This window comes from Lampris incognitus, chromosome 11, assembly GCF_029633865.1.
Source record: "Lampris incognitus isolate fLamInc1 chromosome 11, fLamInc1.hap2, whole genome shotgun sequence".
Taxonomy (NCBI): domain Eukaryota; kingdom Metazoa; phylum Chordata; class Actinopteri; order Lampriformes; family Lampridae; genus Lampris; species Lampris incognitus.
This window is the reverse complement of record NC_079221.1, coordinates 38,565,062-38,588,670: the sequence shown is the minus strand read 5'-3', so window position 1 is coordinate 38,588,670 and position 23,609 is coordinate 38,565,062. Positions and strand designations below refer to the sequence as shown.

General features: G+C 44.3%; 1 protein-coding gene across 1 annotated transcript; it reads right to left on the bottom strand.

Annotated features, from left to right (window-relative positions):
* Positions 1 to 750: 750 nt before the first annotated feature.
* On the bottom strand, positions 751 to 23,609 carry si:ch1073-416j23.1 (rac GTPase-activating protein 1). Its single transcript, XM_056288923.1, has 15 exons — positions 23,519 to 23,609; positions 20,153 to 20,355; positions 19,567 to 19,706; positions 19,393 to 19,465; positions 19,176 to 19,229; positions 18,254 to 18,352; positions 16,560 to 16,698; positions 16,257 to 16,405; positions 15,174 to 15,335; positions 14,887 to 14,982; positions 14,578 to 14,776; positions 13,468 to 13,573; positions 4,953 to 5,085; positions 1,111 to 1,219; positions 751 to 866 (listed from the first exon to the last, which is right to left on the bottom strand). Exons 1-15 carry the CDS (start codon positions 23,607 to 23,609, stop codon positions 751 to 753), a joined length of 1,869 nt encoding a protein of 622 aa, XP_056144898.1.

Below are 23,609 nucleotides of genomic sequence, written 5' to 3'. Positions count from 1 at the left end.
TATACCCTAAGATTTAAGTAGCAATCAAGCCATTTAATGTAAGCTTGACAAGGGGTCTGGAGACTGTGCTGGGTGAACAGGCTGCTCCAGAGACTTTAATTAGGAGCCCTTGATTGTCCATCCATCCATTATCCAAACCGCTTATCCGACTCAGGGTCGTGGGGATGCTGGAGCCTATCCCAGCAGTCACTGGGCGGCAAGCGGGGAGACACCCTGGACAGGCCGCCAGTGCTAGAGGTTAGAACGATCACTGGAAGGAAGGTTCACTTATGTTTTACAGCAGGACACAATTTCAAATTGTGCTGCAAAATATTTCTACTATGAGAGACCACCCCTCCACAACATATACTCCAGCAAGAAGAAAGTTTTTTTTTTTACGATGCATGATTACTTTATTTCAAATTCTCTGTAGGCATTTGTGCTTATTAAAATTACCTTAAGTGCTTCAGAGAGAGAGAGAGAAAAAAAAATCGAAATGCACAATACTTATCCTTCATTCTACTTGACAATACAGAAAAAAACTTGTGCCTGCATACAAAAAAAAATCCCCCTCAAGATTTTGAGGCAACAGGACAGTCAGGTTGGGGGCGGGAAGAACTTCCTTCCTACGTGTACCTGTGTTTTGCCACTGAGGGGGTAAAAAAAGAAAACGACGACAAATTATTTTGGTAAATCCTACTGATGAGTACTTCAAATCCAACCACTGGTAACACAGCCATCAATAAATTTGTCTCGACATAAATGTTGTTCTTACATGTTGCTGCGAGATCCACCCAGGTAACTTATTTTGCTCCTCGGAGAGCCTCTGTTTTGAGCCTTGTAATACACATTCAGTTCCGGGGATGTCAGTGGCTTGAACAGCCGCTCTAGGGAAACATACGTACATGGGGTATGGGTGACCATTTGAATACATTTTCTGCATATAAGAATATTTATTTATGACAGAGTTCCATGTTTGCGGACAGGGAACTAGAGGGCGGACTCCTCTAACTTGGCCACTGTAGCCACATAGTAGGCTTCTCTGGCCTGCCAAGTCATGGCGACAGCCCTAGTTCTGCCCAAGATACTGATATCCTGCTCTCATACAGGTCAGCGTCGTAGTGTGTGTACCTTGTCCATCGTTTTGGTTTTTGGCATTGTACTTTGAGGACGAGCCTTGACCCTGCTGCAGGAAGCGCATCCAGTAGTCTTCAGGCAAGGTCAACATGTAGCTAATGACCTGGGCAAATGACATCAAGAGATTCAGTAGAATATATTCAGGCAAACGTTAAATCTGATACTGACTTTGAGACAATCGTATTCCATGACAAAGCACTTGATTAAGAGTAAATTCTTTCTTGTATTGCCACTCAACTGCCACTTTATTATTAGGTACAGCTGCTCATTAACGCAAATAGCCAAACAGTAAATGATGTGGCTGTAACTCAATATAGGAAGTATGCAGACATGGTCAAGAGGTTCAGATGTTGTTGGACCAAATATTAGGGCACTGAGTGTAATTTACAAACTTGGTAAATTCTCATCTCTTCAAAATGGCACTGTGGACAGTCACCTCGGTTCTGCGCACTCGTACTTTTTCTGTTTTTATTTGTTTAGATTCCAGCGACCACATACAGCAGGGAAGAACTTTTAAGTCTCCACCTGTCCACTGGACAAATTGATCGGACTTTTTTTTACTGAATTTACTTGAACAGTTTAACGAAAGTCTTGCTGAGGTGTTGATCGGTACAGCACTCTGCAGACTAGGACGCCGCAGGGGTAAGTGAGCCGGCGCGCTCGTTAAACTGTGACAGCGGGGGATTTAGAACTGCACTCCCACCAATCCACCAGGTGAAATGTCCGCTCTAACCAACAAAATGGACGACTGCTACTCCTAAATGGAAAAAACTTGGACTTTTCCAGATCTGCTGCCCTGTGTCTCACTGAAACCTGGCTTAGTGAGCATAACAAAAATAGTATACTTAATCTGTTGCAGTTCCGACAACTCTGGGCTAACCACAGTACAGAGCTGTGTGTGTGTGTGTGTGTGTGGGGGGGGGGTGTATGCTCTTACATAAATGGTTGGTGTACAGATGTCAGTGTTGAAGAAAATCATGCAGCCCTCACTTAGAGAACTTTTTCATTGACTGTAAGCCATTCTATTCACCGTGGGAATTTTCATCATTTATTCTGGTCGGTGTCTCTATCCCACCCCAGGCCTGTGTTAAAGAGGCGTTAACACACCTGGCTGATCAAATTAAAAACATGGAGCGCAAACAACCAGACTCCCGAGTCATTATCCTTGGGGATTTTAACAGAGCAAACCTCAGCCACGACCTGCCAAAATACAGACAGCATTTTTTAAATGTCCCACCAGGGACAAAAACACACTGGATCATTGCTACACAATATTAACGGACACCTAGCGCTCTGTCCCCCGTGCAGCCCTGGGCCTCTCTCACTGTCTGACTCATCTTATCCCAACCTACAGGCCGAAACTAAAATCTGCAAAGCCTGTGGTTAAAACTGAGGAAATGGACAAATGAGTCAAAACTGGAGCTCCAGGCCTGCCTTGACTGCGTTGTTTTTTGTTTTTTTTCTCCAGATTCCCCCCCCCCCCCTTTTCTCCCCAATTGTACCTGTCTAATTACTCCACTCTTCCGAGCTGTCCTGGTCACTGCTCTGCCCCCTCTGCCGATCCGGAGAGAGCTGCAGACTACCACATGCCTCTCCGATACATGTGGAGTCGCCAGCCACTCCTTTTCACCTGACAGTGAGGAGTTTTGCCAGGGGGGCCTTGCGCGTGGGAGGATCACGCTATTCCCCCCCCCAGTTCCCCCTCCCCCCTGAACAGGCGCCCCGACTGACCAGAGGAGGCGCTAGTGCAGCAACCACGACACATACCCACATCTGGCTTCCCACCCGCAGACACGGCCGATTGTGTCTGAAGGGACGGCCGATCAAGCCGGAGGTAACATGGGGATTCGAACCAGCGGTACCTTTGCTGGTAGGCAACGGAACAGACCACTATGCCACCCAGACACCCCCTTGATTAGAGTGTTTTTGAGGCTGCATCTACAGACCTGGACGAACTTGCTGACACGATGACGTCTTACATCAGCTTTTGTGAGGACATTTATGTGCCCACCAAAACCTTCTGTACCTTTAACAATAAGCCCTGGTTCTCAGTTAAACTCTGGCACCTTCATCAGCCCAAAGAAGAGATAGGATCCAGTATAACAAAGCCAGAACTACACTCACAAAGGAGGTCAGAGTGGCAAAAAGGTGCTACTCTGAAAAGTTGAAAAACAGGTTTTCTGCCAACAACCCATCATCAGTCTGGAGCGGTTTGAAAGACATTACCAACTACAGGAAACCATCCCCCTCACACTGTAGGGAACCACCAACTGGCTGATGACCTCAATGGGTTTTACTGCAGGTTTGAAAAGCAAACTTTCACACCCCTCACCCTCCGCAGCCACAACACACAACCAACTGCACTCCCTGCCTGCCACTCTCCCCTCCCCACCGAACCCCCCACCCGCACTCAGGATCTGTGTTGAGGATGTGCACCAGCTCTTCCAGAGACAGAAGACCAGGAAGGCACTGGGCCCAGACAGTGTGTCACCCTCCTGTCTTAGAGTCTGTACTGACCAGCTGGCCCCCATTTTCACACTGATCTTCAACAGCTCACTGGAGCTGTGTGAAGCAGCTCAACTATCATCCTGGTCCTCTATCCTCCTGCACCTCAGGTGACCCATCTGTTAAACTTCTGAAGTTTGCGGATGACAAAACCATCATTACCCTTATCCGGGATGGTGACAAGTCTGTATATAGGTGGGAGGTTGAACAGCTGGCCCTCTGGTGCGGCCATAACAACCTGGAGCTGAACACACTCAAAACTGCCCCCCCACCACCACCATACTCAAAAGCACAGTGTCTACTGTGAAAACCTACAGATTTCTGGGTTCCACAATCTCCCAGGACCTACGTTGGGCATCCAACATAGATACAATTATCAAAAAGGCCCAGCGGATGTACTTTTTCCTCCAGCTCAAGAAATTCAACCTGCTTCAGGAATTACTGATTCAGTTCTACACTGCAATAATCCAGTTTGTCTTCTGCACATCCATCACTGTCAGGTTTGGTTCGGCCATCAAATAGGACAGAGACAGACTACAATGGACAGTTAGGTCTGCAGAGAAAATTGTTGGTGCCAACCTGCCCTCTATTCAGGACTTACACACCTCTAGACTCAGGAAACGGGCAGGCAACATCACTGCAGGCCCATCACACTCTGGTCACAACCTGTTCTAACTCCTCCCCTCTGGCAGGCGCTACAGAGCACTGTACCCCAAAACAACTAGATATAAAAACAGTTTCCACGGGCTGTCATTCAAATGAATGCTTACCACTGTCAAATAAATCCAACCATTTTGTATTGTACTGTACATTGTACGTATACTGGTACACTCTGTCATGTCTGTCTACCTCAGGCATGTATGTAAGTAACCTGCTAACATCTATTCCAGCATCTCTGATATATTCTCTGCACCACTGCACTTTATCACCTCTTATTTCACCTGTATAAGTCAATCCTTGTGTATATATCTGAAGATTGTTGTGTTGTAGTGTTGTTATTCTAAGTTAAGTTCCCTTAGAGAGCCACGAAACCAGAGTCAAATTCCATGTATGTGCAAACCTACATGGCCAGTAACATGATTCTGATTTTGGTAGTGTGTGTATACTGTATTCTTCATATGTGTGGCTGGAGAAGTTATATCTAACATCCTAACTCAGATGTGCAACTGGATTACTGTACAAGTCTCACATCACTGGTGCAAACACTACAGATAAGTTTGCTTACAGTCCATTTCGGTTTTGCTGCTGCCACTTCTTTAAACAACATGGTTCGGTGTACTTGGACGAAAAAAAAAAAAAAAGCTTTCAAAGCACAGTACAGAGATCCCGACCTTATATTGACGGTTTGTGTCTCTCAAAATGGTCACAGGAGAAGGGTCTGCCATCCCGTGCCCAACTATTGTAGGTCCAAACACTCGGGCCAAATTGTTCTTATCCATTTGACAATGGGGACTCTTCATGACCCTGGAAAAAGGAGAGAGTTATATATGCAATTACTATAGTTACATCATTGTATCATATAAATGTCTATGGTTAGGAGGAGGAGGGCTAAGCATTGGCAAGAAAGTGGAAGAGAGCCATGAGTTGTCCAGGTGGTCAACAAGACATACTCGCAGTCTATTGCCCTATAGGTTAGACCTGCTTACAGTGCTGAAAGGGGAAACCGGTTTTAGGCAGAGTGTCAGACCTTTGCTGACGGCCCCACAAGGAGACTTATTTATAGATTGTACTTTTCCCATGGAGAGGAACACTGAAGTGGGTGTGTGTTCAGTTTTTGCTACAATTGATAGAGAAATGGTTAACCAGGATGCTCTATCTACATACTGTTCTTAAACCAGCCCCAGAGGCATAACAGCGAGCATTTGTACAACAGCAGTCTAATTTTGAAATATACAGTGGCCTCAGAAAGTATTCAAACCCCTTCCCTTTTTGCACACTGTGTTGTAGATTTAATTTTAAATGGATAAAATTGCCAATTTTGTCCATCAATCTACACCCATAACCCATAATGATAATGTCTTCTTAGAAATTTTTGCAAATGTTTTTTTTAAATCAAAGACAAATCTCATTCATATACGTATTCTGACCCTTAATTCAGTACTTTAGGCAGCATGGTGGCCCAGTGGTTAGCGCTGTCGCCTCACAGCAAGAAGGTCCTGGGTTCAAACCCTGGGGTCGTCCAACCTTAGGGGGGTCATCCCAGGTCGTCCTCTGTGTGACTTTGCATGTTCTCCCCGTGTCTGTGGTGGGTTTTCTCCAGGTGCTCCAGTTTTCCCCACCATCAAAAAGAAACATGCATGTTAGCGTTCATACTCCTGTCTGTGCCACTGACCAAGGCAATGGGAAAAGAACTGGAGGTGGTCTCCGGGCACAGCATGAAGGCAGCAGCCCACTGCTCCTAGCTACACAGATCACAGCTAGGACAGGTTAATTTGCATTAACTGAATTTCTACAAGGATATTAATAAAGGAAACTTAATTGTAGAAGCCCCTTTGGCAACAATTACTGTTTCAAGTCTTCTTGAGTAAGTCTCTACAAGCTTTGGACACCTGGACTTGGGCAGTTTATCCCATTCTTCCTGGCAGATCCTCTCAAGCCCCGTCAGATTGGATGGGAAGTGTCCAACTGCCATCTTCAAGTTTCTCCACAGATGTTCTATGGGGTTAAGGTCTTGGCTTTGGCTGGGCAACTCAAGAACAGTCAGAGACTTGTCCCGAAGCCAGCACTGTCTTGGCTGTTTACGTCGGGTCATTGTCGTGCTGAAAGGTGAACCATCGCCCCAGTCTGAGGTCACATGCACTCTGGAGCAGGTTTTCTTCAAGGACCTCTATGTATTTGGCTGCATTCACCAGTCCCTCAATTATGACCATTCTTCTTCTCCCTGCTGCTAAGAAGCACCCCATAGCATGATACTGACACCACCATGCTTCCCCATAGGGAGATTATTAGACAGGTGATGAGTGCCTGGTGTTTGCCAGACATAGTGCTTAGACTTCTGCCCAAAGAGTTAAATTTTTGTTGCAGACCAGAGAATGTTTTCCTCATGCTCTATGTGTCCTTTAAATTCCTTTTGGAAAAATCCAGACAGGCTGTCATAGAATGGCTTCAGTCTAGCCATTCTACGATAAAGGCCTGATTGATGGAGTGTTGCAGAGATGATTGTCCTTCCAGCAGGTTCTCCCATCTCTGCAAAGGACTTTTGAAGCTCTGTTAGACTGACCACTGGGTTTTGGTCACCTCCCTGACCAAGGCCCTTCTTGCCTGGTTACTCAGTTTGGCTGGATGGCCAAGTGCAGGAAGAGTGGTTTCAAACGTATTCCATTTCACAATTATTGAAGCCACTGTGCTTGGAACACGCAAAGCTTTAGAAATGGTTTCATACCCTTGCCCTGAGCTATGCCTTGCCACAGTTTCATCACAGAGGTCTACAGAAAGTTCACTGGACTTTATGGCTTGTTTTTTTTTTTTTTTTTGGTCGGACATGCAGTGTGAAGGTGTGTGCCTTTCTAAACTATGTCCAATCAATTCAATTTCCCACAGGTGGACTCCAATCAAGTTCTAGCCGTGTCTTAAGGACAATTAAAACAAACAGGATGCACTTGACCACAATTTGGAGTGCCACAGCAAAGGGTCTGCATGCTTATGGAAATGAGATTTCAGTTTTTGATTTTTAATACATTTGCAAAAATTTCTAAAAACATGTTTTCACTGTCATTATGCATCATTGAGTGTAGGGTCGCCACCTCAACCCTACCCCGGAGAAGCGGCTGAAGATGAATGAATGAATGAATGAGTGTAAATTGATGGGCAAAAATGGCATTTTTATCCATTTAGAACAGAAGAACACTTTGCACATCTATTTGACGAGACAGGTACGTAGAAGAGGGATGAATGAATCAAAAGTTGCCAACAAACTCCCTCATGCTGTCTATCTTGTAATCATACATTTATTTGCAATGTTTCTGTACTAGACCATCAGGCAAATGGTTCGTGACAATGAGAAGCCATCTTAAATAGGGAGTGGCTATAAGCCTGCAACCAATCACATTCCCCATGTGCAATAGGGAGGCATAATACCAAACGTCAGTTAACTATAACAGTCAGTAGTAGGTACCTATAAATAGATCCTACAGGCGCTGAGAGATAATTGTAGTAAATGTACATTTATAAGGTATTTGTGGATAAACTTAACATAGCATATAGAAAAAGGCAACACCAATGATGAATTTACTTAGAACCCCCCCCCCCCAATACAACAGACATCGAGGCCTTAAAATGCATACGTATATAAACAAACACAATCAACAGGTCAAATTGGTAAATGAACATGATAGTATATAGACATTCATATGTATCCTGGACTGTCTGGAGCTGGACAAGGCACCCCTCGGTTTAATCTTTAGTAAAATAAATAAATAAATTAAAAAAAAATAAATAAATATATATATATATACAGAAAACATAAAAAATATTCAGTATAAGGGATCACAGGAACATCTTAAGAATTCATCATTGAGTCCATTAGGAGCCAATGTTTGAATGGTAAGAACCCAGTAAGCCTCATGCTGTTTGGGTAGTTTGTCTTGGTCACAACCACTAAGTGGTAGGGTGACTGGACAGATGTCATGGTGAGCATCATTAAAATGCACACACCATTATGGTAGTTGTGCATGGTGCAATAATACCATGAAAACAATTTCTCCCATCCCCACACAGCCAAAACATTTCCAATCAACAGCATCATCACTTGTGCGTCCACACACGTTATCTATATGATATGCTGTCTGCGTGGGCTTGCATATGTTGGGAAAACCAACAGAAAACTTAAACTAAGGATCAGTGAACACAAAAGCACAATATGCACAAATGATTGGAATCATCTCAGAGCTGTGCATTTTAATGATGCTCACCATGACATCTCTTCATTACGTTTTTGTGGTAATGTCCAGTCACCCTACCTCTTAGGGGTGGTGACCATGATAAACTACTCAAAACAGCATGAGGCTTACTGGATTCATGCTCTTCAAACATTGGCTCCTAATGGACTGAATGATAAATTACTTATTCGCACTTTCTTGTGATCCCTTATACTTAATATTTTTTTGAACAATTTCTGTAGATTGTTTTCTGTATGTCTTTTTTTACTACATTTTAAACCAAGGGGTGCCTTTTCCAGCTCCAGACAATCTTCGATACGTATGAATAAGTACATATATTATCAAGTTCATTTACCAATGTGACCTGTCGATTGTGTCAGTTTATATATGTATGCATTCCTGTTGCATGTTTTTTGAGGCCTTATTGTCTACTGTATCAATATACTGTATTTAGTATTGGGGAGGGTTCTAAGTAAATGTATTATTGGTGTTAACTTACTATGTAGATGATTCACAGCTGTACATATCCCTATCTCCCTATCTCCTAATGACCTAGATCCCATACGTTCTCTAACTCAATGTATTGATGATATTAATCTATGGATGTTGGAGAACTTTTTACAGTTGAACAAAGACAAGACAGAAATACTTATTTTTGGTGCAAAGACTCAGGGACAGAGAACTGCAGCTCATCTCAGCTCTCTGTCTCTGGAGTACAAATGTGAAGCTAGAAATCTCAGTGTAATCATAGACAGTGATCTGAATTTTAAGAGCCACATCAATCATCTCACAAGATCAGCCTTCTACCATCTTAAGAACATTTCAAAACTAAGGGGCTTTCTATCAAAATCAGACTGTGAGAAATTAATCCAGGAATTGATAACAAGTACATTATACCAGGGGTCTCCAACCACCGGGCCACAGACCGGCACCGAGCTGCAAAGCATTTGCTACCGGGCCACAAGGAAACAATATGCTATACAATATTCAAATAAAAGCCTGGTCCATGGCTGGACTGTGTCGTACTAGAGGGCTTTTAATTTGAAACTGATATTTGAAGTGTTTACAATGATTTAATTTTATCACTCATTCACATGGCGGTCGGCAGACCAATGGTAACTAACTTCATAACTCAGAGATGCACTCAGTTAACTCGCTACTAGCAGCTAGCTAGCTACCATGAGTACCGGTAAAAAACAAATGTCGCTTGAGAGTTTCTTCGTAAGAGGTAGGGGAGATAAAAGGTCTAATGACAATGATAATGCAGAGAGCAGAGGCCGAGACAAAAAAAAAAGCTTCCTTCAATAGGAAATACAATGAGTCGTACCTCAAATAAAACTTTATTGCGACCGGTGACTCGCATGCTCCGAGCCCCGTGTGTGATATGTGGAGACAAGCTGTCTAATGAGGCAATGAAGCCCTCAAAACTGCTTCGGCACCTTGAGTCCAAGCACCCTGCACTTAAAGACAAACCTGTGGTGTTCTTTGAGTGAAAACAATGTGAGCAAGTGGGACAGAAGCAAGTACTGACAGCCACCACCTCTACAAATGCTGCTGCTCTTGAGAGCGTCGTACTTAGTGGCTAGTCGTGTTGCTACTAAGAAGTCTTCACTCTTGGTGAAGAATTGATTCTGCCTGCTGCCAAGGACATGTGCTGTGAACTGTTAGGGGAAGCTGCAGCTAACAAGATGGCAAAGGTTCATCTTTCAGCTATGACAGTTTCAAGGAGAATTGATGAAATAGCAGAGGACATAGAAGCACAGTTGTTGGAGAGGCTTAATGAGTCACCGTGAGTCACCTGCTATCCAGGTCGACGAGTCTACCGATGTCGACCACAAGGCAATACTGCTAGTTTATGTGCGATATATATTTCAAGATGATCTGCATGAGGATATGTTGTGTGCTCTGTCACTGCCAACTAACCCAACCGGAGCAGAACTGTTCAAGTCTTTGGATGACTACATGTCAGGCAAATTGGACTGGTCATTCTGTGTTGGAATATGTACAGATGGGGCCGCAGCTATGACCAGACAGCTGTCTGGTTTCACTACCCGAGTCAAAGAGATTGCTCCTGAATACCAGTCTACACACAGTGTGATACACAGAGGAATGCTGGCAAGCTGAAAAATGTCACCTGATCTGAACAGCGTATTGAGTGACGTTATTAAAATTATCAATCACATCGAAGCACCGCACCCTTAACTCGCGTCTGTTTGAGTAGCTTTGCGAGGAAATGGACGCAGAGCACAGACGCCTTCTCTTACACACTGAAGTCAGGTGGTTATCAAGGGGGAGATCCCTGGCCAGGGTTTTTGAGTGAAGAGAGCCGCTATAGATTTCTTTCTGTAAAAAAGTCATCACTGGCAGCACACTCGAGTGATGAAAAAAAAAACTCACTTATCTGTGTGACATCTTCAACCTCCTCAATGAACTCAATTTGTCACTTCAGGGAAGAATGATAACTGTCTTCAAGTTGGCAGATAAAGTGTCTGCATTCAAAGCCAAACTGGAACTGTGGGGCAGCGAGTGGACAGGGGCATATTTGACATGTTCCAAACATTAGCTGGGATTTTGGGAGAGACTGAGGCTGCACCATCCTTCTCCCAGCTGGTGCGCGATCACCTGGGCTTCGCTGTTGACAGAATTTGAGCATTACTTCCCAACTAAAGATGACCCAAGAAATGTAAAGGAATGGCTCCGTGACCCATTTGTGAATGTCCCCGGCGAATCGTCCATGTCAAGGCTGGAAGAATATCAACTCCTCGATGTTAACGTCAAACAGACTTCTCAGTGTGTTTGACGTTAACATCTCTGCTGACATTCTGGATCAAAGTCAAGGCTGAATATCCTCTGAGATGGCAACGAAAGCATTGAAAACTGCTTCCATTCCCAACATCTCTGTGAAGCGGGCTTTCTGCAATGAAAACAAAATTGCGGAATAGACTGGACATAAGAAACACCCTTCGGGTGTCGCTGTCTCCCATCACCCCTCAATTGGACCGTCTTGCTGCAGGGAAACAAGCCCAGGGCTCCCACTTATTCAGTGATATTGGTGAGTTGCAATGTTGTCATATGTATGTTATGTTAATGCGAGGAAAATGTGCGCTGTGTGTTTAATATCCAAACATTACTTTAAATGTTATGATATTGACTTATAAGCCTAACCTATATTCCAGTCATTATTGACCCACCCCCAACCCTTCCCCCATCCGCCGGAATATTGTCAATATTAAACCAGTCTGCGGTGCAAAAAAGGTTGGGGACCCCTGGACTATACTACTTCAATGGACTATTCACTGGCCTCTCAAAATCAGTTGTGTGCCAACTACAGTTAATTCAAAATGCGGCAGCACGTGTTCTCACTGGAACTAAAAAGTATGAACACATTACACCTGTTCTTAGATCTCTGCACTGGCTCCCTGTTAAAACTAGAATCGATTTTAAAATCCTGTTAATTGTATACAAAACGCTAAATGGCCTTGCATCACACTATATAAAAGACATGCCAATTACTTCCAAACCAGCAAGAACTTTCAGGTCCAATGGCAGTGGTCTTTTAACCATCCCTCGTGCTAGGTCTAGAGCAGGGGAAGCTACATTTTATATTTATACCCCAAGTAGATGGAACGCCCTGCCTGAGGACCTGAGAGAGGACCCCACACTGGTCACATTTAAAAGCAGGTTAAAAACCTTACTTTTTAAAACAGCCTACAGCTAAGTTCTTGGTGTGTGTGTGTATTCTCTTCCCATTTTTACTTTTAATTGATCAGTTTTATGGCACTTTTATTTATTCTACTAACTCAGTTTTAAACTTGTCTGTACTTTTATTTATCTTATTTTATGCTTTTATAATGATTTTTCCCCTTAACTTTTGCCTGCAAAACACTTTGAATGACCTCTGTGATGATAAGGTGCTATACAAATAAACTTGCCTATATGCTTTGTTAAGTTTATCCACAAATTAACCTTTTAAATATGTACATTTATTTGACTGCAGTTATCTCTTGGGGCCTGTAGGATCTGTTTAGGTACCTACTACCGACTGTCATATAGTTAATTGATGTTTGGTATTTATTGCACGTGGGGAAATGTAATTGGTTGTGGTTACAGCCACTCCCTATTTAAGATGGCTTCTCATTGTCACAAACCATTTGCCTGATAAAGGTCTAGCACCGAAACATCGCAAATAAATGCATAATTGCAAGGTAGACAGTGGGTGGGATTTATTTGCAAATTTTATCCATTTAAAGTTAAATCTACAACACAAAGTGTGCAAAAAGTGAAGAGGTCTGAATACTTTCTGAAGCCATACATACACACACTATACAGTGGTGCTTGAATTGAATCTCAAGAGAACGTGGGTCATGCAGCAAGACAACGACCCTAAACACACAAGTCGTTCGACCAAAGAATGGTTAAAGATGAATAAAGTTAATGTTTTGGAATGGCCAAGTCAAAGTCCTGACCTTAATCCAATCGAAATGTTGTGGAAGGAGCTGAAGCGAGCAGTTCATGTGAGGAAACCCACCAACACCCCAGAGTTGAAGCTGTTCTGTACAGAGGAATGGGCTAAAATTCCTCCAAGCCGGTGTGCAGGACTGATCAAGTTACCAGAAACGTTTAGTTGCAGTTATTGTTGCACGGGGGGGGGGGGGGGGGGTCCACACCAGATACTGAAAGCAAAGGTCCACATACTTTTGCCACTCACAGATATGTAATGGATCATTTTCGTCAATAAATAAATGACCAAGTATAATATTTTTGTCTTGTCATTTTTTTAAACTGGGTTTTCTTTATCTACTTTTAGGGACTTGTGTGAAAATCTGATGATGTTTTAGGTCATATTTATGCAGAAATATGGAAAATTCTAAAGGGTTCACAAACTTTCAAGCACCACTGTATATGACATATTGTCAGAGCAACATTTGTGTCAGGAAACTTGAACAAGGTCCATTCAAGTAGGTCTTACTTTTGTAAATGGAGCATGAGAAAAGCCAAGGTGTCTCGATTAGCCTTTGGTAAGTCCCATATAGCCTGGCGCATGATGGCCACACTGCTTTCTTCATCAGGCATCTCTGGCAGAGAAAATGGAACACAGCAATGAGGTAATAGAAAATCAAAGTGTGATAGAACAGCCACATTTTAGGCAAATAAAAAAGGAAAAACAAGGGCACCAAAACCTGCCAAAGTGCTGCTTGATTCTCACATCAATGCCAATTCTGTAAAACTGAATCTACAGGGGATGTTGATGTCTTGTTGAAAATGGACAAAACATGGCGCGGGATGATTCCAAATGTGCACACACAGGCGCATTCTCATTATCCCTTTATTTGCCAATTGCCCTTCGGACATGATTTAGTAAATAGAAACAAATATGCTCCAAGGACACAGTGGTGCATAGGTATTATTGAGTTTTGATTGTTTTTTTAGTCATCAGGGCATCTGCTCTAAATGGATGATATTAGGTAAATTAAATTAAGTGCCTGAGGGATTTTATATTTTCCGGTTTAGGCAGCCATTCAAATATGCTCTTTGAAAGCATTTGAAGTGCACTTATTGCATTTTATGGGACAATGGCTGTTACACCTTGTGTTCCTGCCCACAATGGGATTTCTGAACAGAGGCCACAGTGGTTATCTTTCATCTTTAGTACCTCGCATTGACTCATGCAACAACCGTTCCATCCCCACAACTAGGAAAGTAGCTTTGATTATCTGATTTACATCAATGCTGTGGGCTAAGCTGTGGCTGCCTCATGACTTGCTGGTGTAACGGTTCCTTGCTCGGCAATCACAACCAAGTATGCCCTGACAGTATTACGATGAGGCCTGCAATTACACTTAATGACCAACTGCTGTTGTACTAGTTGTTGAGGCTGGGGAAATTACACAACTCATGTATATGAAGTGTATCAAATGAGGCAGTTCTTGTGCTATTTAGTCTAATTTCCAATGCAGTATACCCTGTTGGGAGCGAGATGTTTATTTAAGCTCTTGTGTGTGGTTTTTCCCTCCCCGCTCTTTGTTTTGCCATGTTCAGATGTGCAAAGAAATTCATGCCATAATCTTGGATGTCCAACCTGAGGCCTGCATGAAGGTTTTGTGCAGCCGAATGGTAACTAGAGGCTCCTTTAGCTTCCTCAGAAAATCTTTGAGAAGGCCACAGACAACATGGATCTCGGCCACTTTGCTGAGCATCAGTGATCCTCTCCCTTGGATGTACTTCTCCCTCAGCTCCTTCACAAGGCGCTCGCACCCGGGAACGCGGTAAATTCCTTTCTGGAGTGGGGATTGAAGAGGTGATCAGCCATTTGGCTAATGGCTAATAATTAATACAACTTAGGAGGTAGGGGTAGAATCATGCCGTGGGACCCTTAGGATGGTCTTACCTCCTCCAGCCCCCTTCTCTCGATTTCATTCACACACTCGACGATTAAGAGGGGGACTCGAGGGCTGGTCACTGGAGCAAAGCTCTCCAAAGTGTCCTGAAGATGAGAAGTTATAAAAAAAAAACGCATTAATAGATTTATCCTACTTGCACTAGATTCTTCACTGGTGATAAATAAGGCTGCTGTCCTAGGCAGATTTCAGTGCAAAGCAATCCAGAAACAGTGTACAGCCCTTTACCAAAGTCTGTACATGAGAGCAGAAAGTAAAGAGCACTCCACCGAGGTACCTTGCTTCCATGAGCAGCCGAGGTGGCAGAAAGCATGCAGCCAGCAAGGCACTTGTGTTTGCACTCTGGATGGGCAACCACACGACAGTCCCGACACTTCAACGCCACCTTCCCGAACCGGATCCTTTTTCCACATGGCACGCATGTTTCTGGTCGGATTACCTGAGAGAGAAAACAAAAAATCCACACAGCACTGTAACCATTCTGTGCGACTGGAATGTCTCAAATATCAAAACGCCATCTAAACCCTAGATTCTAGATCATTTTAGTGAGTTTGCCGACATGTACAGGTTAAAAATGTGCCAGGCTGGTCTTGGTACTCTGATTTTAACATAGCAGGATAAACACAGCTACAGCTAATAACATTAATAATGGGTCTGTTGGATGTAGGTATGCCAAAGAACTAGCATTGACGGTACTATTGACAATTATTGGAGGGAGGTCTGTCTGTGTCTATGCTAACGGGTATGCCCAAGTCAAATGGATCCATTTTTTTTTAGCAGCAGCTGTGTTTATCCTGCTATACTAACATCACAGAGTACCAAGACCAGCCTGCCATGTTTTCAAGTGTTACATGGTTTTTAACCTGTAAATCTCAGCAAACTCAATGAACTGGTTCTACGGTTGCCCCGGGGCATCCACTGTCAACACTAGCATGAGGGATTTCCTTCTAACAGCTCCTAATATTGGTTTTTGAAGTTGAAAATAATAATAATAATAATAATAATATACCTTAAAAAGTATGTTTCAGCCTACTCCACCTCTTTTAAATCGTTAGATTTTACCCACCCTCTTCCCAATTAAAAATAAGTGAGAGAAAGAAAAGTGTTTTCTTGTTACACAGTCAACCTTTAAAGTTGCCATTTCGAAACCTTAGGGATATGCACTAAAACACGACAAGCTCCACCAGATATGAAATGAAATGTTCGAAGCCACTGGATGTCTAAGTGAAACCGCCCCACTCACCGTCTTCAGAGCATTTGCAGTTTCTCTTTTCATACCCCACCCCCCCACCCCCCCAAGACGAATCACAAGATCACCTCCTGTTGAAGTGTGAGCTGTTGCTTTTGAATCGGCTCTTACCGTTCTGGACAGGAAAACATGGTTGAGGGGTTTCTGCTCAGCAGGAGCGTAAACCGCTCCAATGTTGACCTCTGACATGGTCTCAACATCTGCCACCTCATCAAGCTCCGCCATACTCTTATTACGGGACTCCCAGACTGTGGTTTGGTCTGACGAAACAAGAGCAACATGTGTCAAAAAGTGGTCTTAACCAAAATGCTAAACCACTGTCGTCATCATTATATTGGTCCAATGCAGATGTAACATTGAATCCAAATCAGTGTCTTTGTCTTGTCGCAAAAAAATGTAAAACACTTTCCTTACCTCCAATTAAAGCCAGGTTATCTTGCTGCAGCGTGCTGGGTGGCATTGCTGGGATTTCTTGGGTTATGTCAATCACCACATGAATTTGACCTCCGGTCTCTAGGGTTGTGACAGATGCCTTACCGATCGTCTGAACTTCCTGATTGACACAGAATAAGCTCAGCGGCAAAACACACATCAATCCAAACTAAATGAGTGGGCCACGAGAGCTCAGTAGGCTGATCCAATGCCCGCTGCGTTAAAAGGAAGAAGAAAAAAAGGTCTGAAGATAACAGAAACCGAATGGTTGTTTCCTTCCAGCCATTTCTTCCTTGTCTGTTTGTGTGATTGGGGGAGGTTGCCAGCAGCAGGCATACTCCCTATAGCTATAGTCCAGGAATATTTCCACTTGAGAGGACAGGAGCGCAGGAATCTACAGAGAATAGTGCCCAACAGTTGCACTGATGGATGAGCCGTCAAATAAAAACTGACATCTCTCATACACCAAATTCATTGGGGGGCAGGTGGGGGGGAGCAATTTACTGCCAAGTACGGTTTCATGTTTTGCTTCACTAGTGAATGCCAATGTTTTGTTAGCTGTGCTCTGAAACATTAAAAGTGCAGTTTCGGGGTGCCTCCATAGCCAAATGGTTACAGCGCATACCCATACCACATGGTTGCAACTGTCGCCAGTTCGAATCCAGCCGGTGATCGTTGTTGAAGGTCATCACCCCCTCTCTCAAAAGATAAAAAATGACAACAAAAAATCTAAAGAAAAAAAAGAAGTGCGGCTTCACAATGCTTCAGAAAGATATAAGACTAGAGTTGTGAGCAGTTCTTTTTTTTTCTTTCCCTTGGATTTCCCCCCCTTTTTCTTCCAATTGTACCTGGCCAATTACCCCATTCTTCCGAGCCATCCCGGTCGTTGCTCCACCCCCCTGCTGATCCTGTGGAGGGTTGCAGACTATCACATGCTTCCTCCGATACGTGGCGTCGCCAGCCACTTCTTTTCAGCTGACAGTGGCAAGTTTTGCCAGGGGGACGTAGCGCATGGGAGGATCACACTATTCCTCCCCAGTCCCCCCTCCCCCCCTGAGCAGGCGCCCCAACCAACCAGAGGAGGCGCTAGTGCAGCAACCGGGATACATACCTACATCCGGCTTCCCCCCCGCAGACACGGCCAATTGTGTCTGTAGGGACGCCCGACCAAGCCGGAGATAACACGGGGAACGCGGTTCGAATCCCCGTGGTAGGCAACGGAATCGACCGCCACGCCACCTGGATGCCCGAGTTGTGAGCAGTTCTCAACAAGTGGTTAGTTGCAGCTCTTTAAGATGAGTAATGAAACATTTCTCTCAATAAACGTTGTGCCCAGATGAACCGAATCAACTTTCTGCGATGTTGAATCAGTTGTTTCATCTGTTCAAGTGCCTGAACTTGAAATTGGGAAAATGGCTTTTCTCTAATGATGTAAGTACAATAGTATGAAATTCTTTACATGAATAAAGCCATGTTATGTCCTGGTCCTTTGGTCACCATTCCAAATAGTGAATCAATCCATGACCCCTTAAGTTAGTAGAGATAAGAACTAGTCTGAATTTTACAACTTCTGACTAATAAATTCATAAGTTTGGTTAAGGGCATTTCAGCAAAAAACATCTACAGGTCAAAGTCATAAGAGCCTGAAATAGAATCACTTGACAGTCAACGTTCACCTTTTCCAAAGTTTTCCTTTCCAGGAGGTCTCCAGAGCAGTTTCCCACCCTTCCTCGCATCCCAGCAGGACCGCCAACAGTTGGTCCCATGGATGACCGCTAAGAGGGGTCAACAGAGCACTCATTACTTTATGAGGATGAGGCATGTGTGTTGGCGATTACTTATTTGTTGTCGACATTATAATCTTAAATCTTAAGTGCCAATGAAACATCCCAGATCTCTGAGGCCTCCAGCGAGAGGGAAGTTGACACCTGCACATTATACCCAATATCACACAAGACCAATTATTTCAGAGAACCTTCCAAACTGACCGTTAAGTTGTAATAAGCAATGACTGTGGATGGAAGGTTTATTTATTTATTTTGGACCCCCCCCCCCCTTTCTCCCCAACTGCACTTGGCCAATTACCTCACTCTTCCGAATCATCCAGGTCACTGCTCCACCCCCTCTGCCAATCCGGGGAGGGTTGCAGACTACCTACCACATGCCTCCTCCGATACATATGGAGTCGCCGGCCGCTTCTTTTCACCTGACAGTGAGGAGTTTCACCAGGGGGACGTAGCGCGTGGGAGAATCACGCTATTCCCCCCAGTTCCCCCTCCCCCCTGAACAGGCGCCCCGACCAACTAGAGGAGGCGCTAGTGCATCGACCAGGACACATACCCACATCCGACTTCCCACAGCCAATCGTGGCCCGACAAAGCCGGAGGTAACATGGGGATTCGAACCGCCAATCCCTGTGTTGGTATGCAACGGTATAGACCGCTACGCTACCCGGACGCCCTGAAGGGTTTTTTTTGTTTTTTTTTGTTTTTAAAAAGGATGTTTATTTTGTGCAGTGCAGGGCCATCAAGGAAGTTCTCATCTGTTCGTGTCAAACAGTAAAATTACCTTAAGGTTGTGCAGTATATTAAAGCTTACCCTCTTCTCTCTGACTCTAGATCTCAGTGGCCTTAGCCCAGTTGTGTCCAGGTCCTACAGCAATTAAAGCAACACTCAGCGAGGGAGAGGACACCGCTCCTTTCAGAGCAACTTCATAGAATTGAGTTATCATGTTGTCCATCTTATTGCAGTATGCCACAATGACTAAATGCCACCATTTTAGTAATATCTTATTTGTTCAATAAAATGGACATACCAAATCATCATCTGTTCTGTCATAGCTGATGTCAGAGTGTGACAGGAATGAGGACTCATCAATGACACACAAGCTAAAGAAAAGGAGATAAAAAACAGCACACTAGATTATTTTTTTCCTTTTTTAAAGTTGTACCTCCAAAAGAGCAGACTAGTATGGCAATGCATGTCGTACTGTTTGCTGCTCTTGTGCTGACTGATGCTGGCTCCCTTGTGGTTGAAATTGGCCAGTAGAGATTTCTGCTGCTCATTCAGACATGCACTCGATTTGCTGTCATGGACCAGAATATCACATATCAGCTGCATCTGCCGCTGCTGGAAGAGCAACAGGGTGCCACGTTTGAGTCTGTCCTCGGGTCAAAAATGATCAAATCTTACACTTGCTTTTGAATGATGCAGGTGTGCAGCTGTGACGCAGCAAACACTGGGCTCTGCAGTGATGTTAATATGACATGACATAGCAGTGGCTGCTGTCAAGTGGCCATGGGACAATTTTGAGCAAAGTTTTGTCCACAAATTTCTCCTGAATTCTAACATCAGTAAATAACAAACAACACTAGTTTGAACAACATCTTTAGTGTATTCAATATAATTGCTGTTATTCTCTCATTTGTTCTCAATTATAAGAGTTTAGTTCATCCCAATGACCTATTAGATGTAATATAGTACGCACCAAACCTATCGTCAAAAAGAAATTTACAGACATGGGAACTGTACGTTCAGTAAAACTTATTTCCAGCCACCTTTTCGGTTTGACCCACCAAGTACTGATAGTCTTCCTCGATCTTGAATTTCTTCTTTATCTCCAGATCCACCTGGTTGCGAGCATGTTTAAGCTTAACCTCCAGAGCAGCTTTGGCCACGTCTGACTTCACCAGGAGCTCCTTGTACTTTTTGAGTTCTAGTTCAGCCTGAAGCCATTTTCTCCTGGTGACCTCAAAGTTCTTCACTATTTCAATAAACTCTGGAATTTTCAGTGAAAGTTAGTTTCCTCTGCCCCCCAAAACACACACACACACACACACACACACACACACACACACACACACACACACACACACACACACACACACACACACACACACACACACACACACACACACACACACACACAAAAACACAAACACACACACAAAATGAATATTGGAAAAATGTACCTAGAAAGTGTTGGAGATAGGGATGGACGGATACTAGCTTTGGATATCTGGCCAATACCAGGCTGAAATAGGTTTGTTATCAGTTTTTTGGGGACTAAAATCAGATACCATCAACCATGAGTAATGGTTCAAAATTAAAGTTAAATGTATTGATTTACTGCATATGGAAGCCTCTTCTTATGTTACATTTAATGGTGGAAAAAAAACTAATTTTTTTGCTCACTGACAATAGAGGTCTAACTCTGCACTGTTCAACAGATTTCTGGGGTGTCTGAGTAGCATAGCAGTCCATTCTGTTGCCTACCAACACGAGGATCATCGCTTCGAATCCTCGTGTTGCCTCCGGCCTGGTGGGGCGTCCCTACAGACACAATTGGCCGTATCTGGGGGTGGGAAGCTGGATGTGGGTATGTGTCCTGGTCACTGCACTAGCACCTCCTCTGGTCAGTCGGGGCACCTGTTCGGGGGGGGACTGGGGGTGGGATAGTGTAATCCTCCCACGCGCTACGTCCCCCTGGCGAAACTCCCCACTGTCAGGTGAAAAGAAGCGGCTGGCGACTCCACATGTATCAGAGGAGGCATGTGGTAGTCTGCAGCCCTCCCCGGATCAGCAGAGGGGGGTGGAGCAGCAACTGGGATGGCTTGGAAAATAAGATAATTGGTCAAGTACAATTGGGGAGAAAAGGGGGGGAAATCCCCTACCCCCCAAAAAAATAATGGATCAGATTGGTTCTTGGTATCGGTCGATGGTCAAAATCGGTATCGTGAAAAAGCGATATTGGTGCATATCACAAGAATGGCTATCTACACCCTCACACAGCATTAGGTCCATTGGGGTGTCGTTTTCCCTGGGTTGGACTTTGTTTTTAATCTGCATTTCATCTTCTACTGCTCGAACAAAGACCCATTTCTTGCAACCCAGTATCATGGTTTTTCGTGCTCATAGTCACGACAAGTAATCTATTGAATCCCGTCCCGGAGCACGATTGTCCTACTTTTTTCGTGCTACACTGAACAACATTTAAACCCGTGCGTTTTAAATGAGAGCATTGTTCACTTTTTTCGTGCTGAACTGAACATCATTTAAACCAGTGCTCCTCAATTGGGGTACAATGTTACTTGGTCTGCATACTTCCACCTATGCAATATTAATTGTCTTCACCCATCACTTACACCTAACAGCACCGCCATACTTATTCACACCCTGGTTACATCCCGTATTGACTACTGCAATTATATCCTCTTTGGTCTTCCCCTCAAGTGTCTTGATAAACTTCAATTGGTCCAGAAGCCAGCTGCCCGTATCACTACCAGAACTCCTTCCATAGATCATATCACGCCTGTTCTTCAGCAACTCCGCTGGCTCCCTGTTGAATACCGTATTGACTTCAAGATCCTGCTCCTCACCTTTAAGGCCCTTAATAACCCAGCTCCTTCATATCTTTCTGAACTCCTTCATATCCACACGCCCCTCTCGCACTCTCAGATCCTCTTCTGCTCTCCAACTCACTACACCATCGGCCCGCTTGACCACCATGGGGACTAGAGCCTTCAGTCATTCTGCCCCCCGCCCACCTGCCTATGGAACACTCTCCCACAAGCTATTCACAACACTGACTCTCTTTCAACCTTCCAATCCCATCTCAAAATGTACCTTTTCAAACTGGCATATTCAGTCAGATCCACGCTTCAGTGAGTTTTGTGCTAATTATGATTTTATACTTACCTGTTGTATTAACTTTTTATTGTCTACCCTGCTCTGTTTTGTTTTTATGTGGTCTGATACAGTGCTGCTTGTTTTTGTTTTTTTTAACTGTGTTCTGTAAGGTGTCCTTGAGTACTCTGAAAGGCGCCCACAAATAAGATGTGTTATTATTATTATTATTATTATTATTTTCTTCAATTTTAGAGGGGGCGAGAAGTCCCTAGAATAAAATGTTGGCGTTCAACGTTTCTGCAAACCACGGATAGTTAAAATCTCTGACGTTTATTTAACCCCCCCTTTTTTCCCTCCCCAATTGTAACCGGCCAATTACCCCACTCTTCCGAGCTGTCCCGATCGCTGCTCCAACCCCCTCTGCCGAACCGGGGAGGGCTGCAGACTACCACATGCTTCCTCCGATACATGTGGAGTCAACAGCCCCTTCTTTTCACCTGACAGCGAGGAGATTCGCCAGGGGGACGAGCGCGTGGGAGGACCCCCCCCCCCAGTTCCCTCTCTCCCGAACAGGCGCCCCGACCGACCAGAGGAGGCGCTAGTGCAGCGACCAGGACACATACCCACATCCGGTTTCCCACCCGCAGACACGGCCAATTGTGTCCGTAGGGATGCCCGACCAAGCCGGAGGTAACAAGGGGATTCGAACCGGCGATCCCCGTGTTGGCAGGCAACGGAATAGACCGCTACTTTGGTTAAGAAACGTCTTTGGTAAACCTCGACGTTTCTGAATACGTTTCATATCAACGTTTGCAGCAACGTAAAATGTCAACACATTGTATTCTGGGCACTGGGTTGCGCCACCTTCTGCTGAAGTCGAAGAAAAGCTCCAAATAAAAGCGGCGGCATGTCCAGGGTGTCTGCCCGCCTGCCGCCCAATGACTGCTGGGATCGGCTCCAGCATCCCCTCGACCCTGAGAGCAGGATAAGCGGTTTGGAGAATGGATGGATGGATGGTTTAAATGTTGTTCAGTGCGGCACGGAAAAAGTCTGAGAAACGCTCGCATTTAAAACGCATGGGTTTAAATTTCGTCGTGCGTGGCACGAAATAAGCCAAGCCGCACAACACGATTCAATAAATTAGTTTTCCTGACCATAAGCACGAAAAACCGACACCCGGGTTGCAACAGTGCACGATGAGAGCCTCTGGTAGAGCTTCGAGTTAGTAGATGTCTGTTATCTATCACTTCATGCTATGAAATGGTGTAAGAAGCAGCTGATTAATTCTATTGAAATGCTTCGGAAAGTCTTACCGTCATTCTCTGCGTTGAACACACTCTCAATGCGGATCCTATCGATGCACAAGGACAGAAGTTCTCCCAGAAATGCTCGAGATTCCTCCAT